General features: G+C 35.2%; 1 protein-coding gene across 1 annotated transcript; it reads left to right on the forward strand.

The window, feature by feature from the left end:
- Nucleotides 1-5,642: 5,642 nt before the first annotated feature.
- Nucleotides 5,643-7,038, forward strand: LOC131242674 (uncharacterized). The gene is made up of 2 exons (XM_058241469.1): nucleotides 5,643-6,766; nucleotides 6,797-7,038. Exon 1 carries the CDS (start codon nucleotides 5,678-5,680, stop codon nucleotides 6,206-6,208), a length of 531 nt encoding a protein of 176 aa, XP_058097452.1. The 5' UTR covers nucleotides 5,643-5,677; the 3' UTR covers nucleotides 6,209-6,766; nucleotides 6,797-7,038.
- Nucleotides 7,039-7,758: the final 720 nt, after the last annotated feature.

Here is a 7,758-nt window from a genome sequence, read left to right on the forward strand (position 1 = left end):
TTTTGGAGGGAAGGAAGAGGAGAACTTTGATACTCCGGTAGAGTGTGATAGATGATACGCATGCACTTAGAAATTGCAGACGTGGAACGCCAATTAAGTCGATTTAAACTGTTAAAATTGTGAATATCATGTTAGATATGTTACGGAGCAAAAATTAGGCTTATTTGATAATATGAAGTAGATTGGGTGGACATTTTTTGGATGGTTAAAATGAAAAGTATCCAACTGTCCTCCCTCAGAAAGCAAGTGTCCTTGGATGAGAGGTTAATATCATTCTACGAATGTGATTTTGGGACTGCAGAGAAGGTGGGTTCCACAATTTTTTACATTTAATTTGAGTTGCTACCCGTATAACTTCTTAGTAACTGCGCATCAAGCGTCATAGTCGGCCAGAGTATCAGCCCAAGGAAGGAATTAACGTCTGCGGAGTTAGTTGATACTCCTGCAAATTATGACGCCCCATATACAGGCACTCAGAAATGGTATATATTACTTAGATTAACTCAAATTAAACCCATTAAATTAATTATTCCATTGTATATAAGTCTAGGGATCAAAATTATTGTTTGAAAAATCCTAACCACTGATCGGTAGACAGTTGATTGTTTACCTGACACCATTGGATATTTTCCGTTTTAACCTCCAATAAATGTCCACCAAACCGATGGTGATAAACCAAATAACTGTAAATTGCGGTTAATAATACATATGTTAGGAATAAAAATTTTACAATTCAAATTACTTATGTGGTAAGTATTTACACCTATTTTCGGTGCTATGAGATGGGCCAATAAAAGCCCACCACGTGTTGATGTAACCTGTAGCTGGCACAAAGCACTGTGTCACGCATTCTATCATAAATGCAAGAGCACAAGGCCTTATACCTGCCTTTATGGGAGTGAATTACCATATACCACGTAATCATGATTATTGTGCCCATTAATGAGGCAACATACCTACCACGTTTATAAAATTTTGACAAGAGATCATATCTTATTACAAATTTGGTAACGATTCTCTTGGCAAAGCCATCTCACATGGCCATTCTAAAATATGAGATTTTTCAAAAATATTCAGAAAGACTAATGTTACAAAAGATTTCAAAGATTCCAAAGATTGAACTAGCATTCAAGTAAACCCAAGTATGACTTGGACTCGACATAAGCCTCAAATGGCTATTTTTTGTGAAATCTACCAACTCAACCGTTATAAAACGGCTAGTTTAGGAGCAAAAATGATAATTTGACATTTGTAAAAACTATAAAAGGGTTTTCACAAAAAATAGCCATTTGAGGGATCAAGTCTCTTAAGTTCTTAAGTTCTTTATCTCTGAAGTCTCTTAAGTTCTTTAAATACTCAAGCTCTTAAGCTCTCAAGTGATCAAGTCCATGAGTCTCAATTTCATGTAGGTTTTAAGTTTCATAAATTAAAAGCTCAAAAAATATCAAAATTTCAAGTTCTCAATATTTCAATTTCTCCAATATTTTAAGTTATTAAAGTTTGGTTACTTTCTTATTAAATTTTATTTATTTTATTTTTTAATTATAATATTATATAATTAATTTTCATTCTTTATCACCCTTCTTACTAAATTAAGATAGCTTTTTTATATACTTTATTTGATCTATGTTAGATATGTACATTAAATTCTTTAATATTGAAAATTTGGGTATATTAGCTAAACGATCTCTAATTATGGATTCATGTGTTCAAGTTAGAGAGGAAGAAGAACTTATAAAATAATCAATTGGTTAAAAAAGGAGCCATATTTCTTAAGAAAATAACTTGTTAAAATTTAGTTTTAGCCAAGCCTTCAAAGGGAGTAGCTTGTCTACATTTACTTTTAGCCAAACCAAAATGCTTGACTAAAACTTGTCAAATTTATAAGTAAAACTAATAACTATTTACTTTTATAGAAGATAAAGATTTCAAACAAATGGTTCGGAGTTTGCTTACTTCTCGGTTTTTAAATTTTTCAAAAAATACTGTTAGAAATGATGCTTTTAAACTTTTTATAAAAGAGAATAGCCGGTCTACATTTACTTTTAGCCAAACCGGTGCTTGACTAGAACTTGTTAAATTTATAATTAAAACTAATAACTATTTACTTTCATAAAAGATAAGGATTTCAAACAAATGGTCTAGAATTTGCTTACCTCTCGGTTTTTAAAATTTTCAAAAAATACTGTTAGAAATTATGCTTTTAAACTATTCATAAAAGAGAATAGCTTGTCTACATTTACTTTTAGCCAAACCAATGCTTGACTAAAACTTGTCAAATTTATAATTAAAACTAATAATTATTTACTTTTATAGAAGATAAGGATATCAAACAAATGGTCCGGAATTTGTTTACCTCCTAGTTTTTAAAATTTTCAAAAAATACGGTTAAAAATAATGCTTTTAAACTATTTATAAAAGAGAATGATGCTTTAATTACAACTTTTATAAATATTCATGAAAAATAAGTCTAACTTAAGACTTATGAACTTTCAATCAATATTTAAGTTATATATGTATAATCATCCGTTGGATAGATTTGGACTGGAGATTAAAAAAAAAAAAAATAAGTACATTTTCTTTATTTGAGTCTCATTACTCAGGACTCAAAGTATGTTCGACTATACTTAGTAGCCTTAGGGAATATGGAATTTAAAACTTTTTTTAAAAATTATTTTATTTTATTTTAAGTTTGGATGATGCTACATATAATCATTTAGCAGTTGGATTTCCAAAAAACTATATACCCTTTAATATTAGTGGAAATTATTTTTTTTGTTAGTCACGTACAATATACTTGTTATATAATAAATCTAGTTGTGAAAGGTTGTTTAACGTTTATTAAACTTCATATAGATTGTATTAAGCAATCAATTAAACGTTTATTAAACTTCATATAGTTTGTATTAGGCAATCAATAAGTTCAATTTTTATTTATTCTGTTTGATATAAGTTTTTAAAGTCATGTGCACAATAATAAATAAAAGGAATATAAAATTTTCATTGGATACTAAACATTGGTGGAATTCCACCTTAATGTTAGAGGCTTTATATGAATTTAAAGATATGATAACTGAGTTTTGCTTAAGCGGAGATTTTGAGTATTTGACAAGTAATAAATTAGAATATTGAAAAAATAATAAGAAAATTTTTACCATCATTTTATAATGCAACCACGTCATTATCTAGTATTTTCTATCTAGTGTTTAATCGAACTATAAACCATTTATATAATAGAAATTTAATTTTTTCAAATTACCAAAATATAGTTAGTTTTCAATAAATTTGTGTAGTAGTGAAAGAAAAATTTTAAAAAACCGAAGGTATATTCCTATACTTATTTGTTTAACTTCTATTATGGACTATAGAATAAAATTCCATGGTTTATAAGTTTTTCTTGAAAAATGTAGCAAAAATATGAATATTAATAGTTTAATCCATACGTTCATTATTCTGACAATATTAAACAAACATTTTGAAGAATACCATAACAAACTAGGTATTACGATAGGAACAAGTTCTACCCTATCCTGCCATTAACTAGATTTGATATATATTGTTTATTTTTAATAGAAGAATATGTAGATCGTATAGTAATTTATCCTTTGAATTAACTATTGATCTTAAAAACAAGTGGTTCGTTTTTCATACTTCGGATGAAGCCAATCATTTTAATGTTTTGGCTTGGTGGAGAGTATATGAAGCTAGCTTTAATATTCTTTTCGCCATGGTCAAATATTTAGTAACGATTCCAATTTCTATAGTTGCATCCGAATCAGTATTTAGCACAAATAATCATGTACTGGATGACTACAGGAGCAGATTACCAATAGAGACAACGGAGCATTGTATGTTCTTGAAGTATTAGTTTAAAGCAGAGATAAAAAGTAAATCTTGATTGATAAAGATACTTTCAGAGATAAAATTAATAAAGTAGAAATTTAGCAATTTGTTTTATTTAGTATTATATATAATATTTTCTTATTATTTATAATTTTTTTCCTATAGAAACATTAAAAAAGTATTATTTTCAATTAATCTTTTTTCTTCCTATTAATCATCGTAAGAGAGTGGGCGCCAGCTTAGTTAGGAGGTACTCAACCAATGATAAATTTTATAACATTCGTTTCAAGGTTGAATCCATATATTAAATAAATTATAAATTTTTAGCATAACAATGTATTTGACTTCATTTTAAATGGACAGTTAAGCATAATCCATTAGGTACAATCCGCACACATACGCACGTTAGCACATTTGTCACGCAAGACATGTCGGGCCTCGCTTTTAAAAAAACGGTACAATATAGTGCGAGGTACGATCATGACCAAACTGTTTATGCACCACACCACCCGACCCATTTACACTCCTAACCAAACTAATGTGAACTAAATCGTGGAATCCACTGTCTTAACTTTTCAAACAATATTTGACCCTTGCTTCATGGGCTTATGATCGTCGATATCTTTCATTTCTATCCGTCTAGTAAATGTCCATCCATTTTTAACACAAGCCATTCTTATTGGGGCCTGATCGATAGATGGACCGGATTGATTACTCAACCTCTCATGTCTGCCGTTCACGTGTGGATCTTAGGCGGCATTCCCTTTCAGATCGTTCATTCACCGACCACCAGTCTAAAAATTAGGATGGCCCAGATATCTTGAAAATCGCCCATCCATGACGAGTCAACTATATAAATGGTCCAGATGACGCAGGCCCTATATCATATCGGCCGGCTCCATCATCGCCGCTTTTCAGACGTGCAATGCACGTCAAAGGTCCGGCCCCACATGCCTTCTTTTCTCCCTTGTTACTCGCCACAAATCGCACCTCATCAGCCTATGCTCGCGCAAGTCGTCTGCTCTTCTTTTTTGAAATGATATGTACGTCCGCTCTTCTTTTTTGAAATGATATGTACTTCCGCACGTATGCTAACAACCATACGTTCGAGCTGCGTGCAGTCCATCGTAAAGTTTATGTGAAATCCAAACCGTGAATATCGTGTTATCATAATTTTTATATTTATATACAAATTTAAGATTGGTTTAAATTTCTAGGTGGGCCACAAAAAATGAAACAATAGAGGACATTGACGAGGGTGATATTCACCATGGAAACCTCCATATAGAATATCGTCCCATATTCTCTTCTACATCTCATCTAAACAATTCATCATATGATAATCTCAAGGATGAAAAGAAAAACTAGAAACAGGCTATTAAAATACTCAGATGGACCACACACAGTGAATATATAGATTGTATGAGTAAATGTGCATTTCTCCCTGTGATGTGTCTAACCTGAATGTTCAATCACTATATTTAGTTGGATGTACGGTTAATATAAGATGATACATCAGATCCACAGTTTATATTACACATAAAAATCACGAGTGGGTCCCATATATCTAGAGCGCATGATAGTTACCATACATTCCAATGCATGTGATGAATTCCCCGTTGTTTTCTCAACCCGAAGTCACTCTCACTCAGTCAAGAACCGATACCTCGCTTGGACAATCGAACCAATGGCCCACGTCACAAACTCCCATGGGTCCCACATCCCTCTCTTGACGCCATCAATCTCGCCGAGACTAACACTCACATCTCCATCTAACTACACCCTCCCGTTTATAAAAGAGAGACAAGCCTAGAGAAAGAGAGGAAGAGAAAACATGGACGGTGATGATTCGTTCAAGAGACCCGGATCTGTACCGTTCAAATGGGAGATCCAACCAGGAATTCCCAAAGAGGCCCATCAAAATCCCATATCCCACCAAAAGCCACACAAGCTCAGACCACCTCCTGCAGGCATCTCCTTCTATCCACCAGATCAAGGGTCCCTCTTCATCCGTGTCCCAGCTCGATCCAAGTCGTCGGAACGCAGGCGTCCCCGCAAATCCGGGCCGATCAACTCTCCCAGCATCGTGTCCGTTGGTTGCTTCCCAACGTCGTCGCCGATCCGAAAGTTCGAGAAGAAAACCACTTGCCGCGAAACCACGGACCGTGTGATCGGTGAGATCGACGTCTCTAATCTCCAAACACTGTCACGTTGGACTTCTTCGCCGCGCAAGTCGCTGTCGCTGTTCCACGGATCTCCTTCTCCGGCTACTTCTTTCCGATCACCGCCGGCCACTTCTTTCCGATCACCGCCATTGCGGGCCCCACGGGACGATGTCGAGTGGGCCGCCTATGGGCTGTTTTAGAATCCATGGATGGCTGAGATTTACTTTACACCTATGGTTTGCTGTATATTGGAGAGTCTTCATCAGAGATTCACCTACAACCGGTTGTACGGTACAACCCATTTTTCTATGGCTTTAGAAAATGAGCTTATGTTAACCAACGACCGGTTGTAGGTGATCTCAGTTTTCAAACTTTAGGATTATATTAGTATATTAGGAAAAGGATCTTTACACGCAGCTGTATGGGAGGCTGAGAATACAACTAATTGCTTTGGACACGTGGGGGCCATCCAAAAATCGATCTGGACTGTTCATTCGTTCTGGCCACCACTTGTTAGGTGACGATTCTTAAATCGCACTGATCAGACGCTCCTACCCATCTGATCAAGAGCTTGGAGAAAATAGACGGTTGAGATCAATTGGAGGAAAAATAGGTTCAGATCAGTTTGAAGCATCTATTCAATGTGGCCCACTTTGGATTTGTTGTGATTCTGAAGAAATGGTTTGGCGAGTGATGTAAATCATTCTATCTGCAAAATGGATGGTTATGATGAAACTGAGGGCAGGATCATCCGATTGGTGCAGCTTTTGCAGAGTGGCTGTCTATAGTGGAATGGAATGAATGGACTGTCCATCGCGATGATTGGGCTGTCCCATGTGCACAAAGCAAATGGTTGTATTATAACCCTACGATATTGTATAAGTTCACATATTTATACATACATGAACCAGTTTCTACTTTCCTGGACTTACCTCTGAGATGTATAGGTGAATGTGGACCCTTGATGAGAAAGTTTTGAACGGTTGTCATTCAATTCTACATCCCAAAATCAGCTCCAGATTTTCAGCAACATCTTGTATGGTTAGGATCCAGTGTGCGTCCCCAGTGGTATTTACAAAATGGTAGCAACGCTACATAGCCTCGACAAACGAAAGCTGGCCATGGATCCAGACCGTCCAATCAGTAGATAAACTTCAAAAGTCAGAACATCTGATCCATCCACTGTTATTGGACAGTTTAAAAAGTTCGGTGCAACGGTTAAGAGAAAAGTCCAATTAGAAGAATTTGTCAAGTGCGGTTCCTTTTTACCCTTCATCCGTCCTTGAAGTGGCCCTTTTGATGATCGGGCTTGGGTTTGAATTATAGACCTGCCAGCACAGCTTGTGACTGATGGAAACGGATTGGCTACACCCCCTGCCAACAGCCAGGTGGCTGGTGGTTGGTGCTTTGTGGGCCCCACCATGATGTATGTGGTTCATGATTTTATTCATTTTTATAGATCATTTTAGGTCTTAATCCCAAAAATTAAAGGGATTTAAATCTCAGGTGGGCCACACTACAGGAAAACAATAATGATTTCATATCCACCATTAAAATCATCCTAAGGCCCACTGTACTGTTTATTTGACATCCAGTCCGTTGATTAGGCCATTTAGACCCAAATGAAGACCAGCTTGATACAAAACTTTAATAGCCTCAAGAAGTTTGATACAAAGCTTTAATAGCCTCAAGAAGTTTTTAATGATCCGATGTTCATTCAACACTGTTTCTGTAATGTGACCACTTGAGA

The sequence above is a fragment of the Magnolia sinica genome, chromosome 4 (assembly GCF_029962835.1).
Source record: "Magnolia sinica isolate HGM2019 chromosome 4, MsV1, whole genome shotgun sequence".
Lineage (NCBI taxonomy): Eukaryota > Viridiplantae > Streptophyta > Magnoliopsida > Magnoliales > Magnoliaceae > Magnolia > Magnolia sinica.

What these genes read in the sequence shown, in the direction of transcription:
- LOC131242674 (XM_058241469.1), top strand. Translation starts at nt 5,678, where the DNA reads ATGGACGGTGATGATTCGTTCAAGAGACCCGGATCTGTACCGTTCAAA.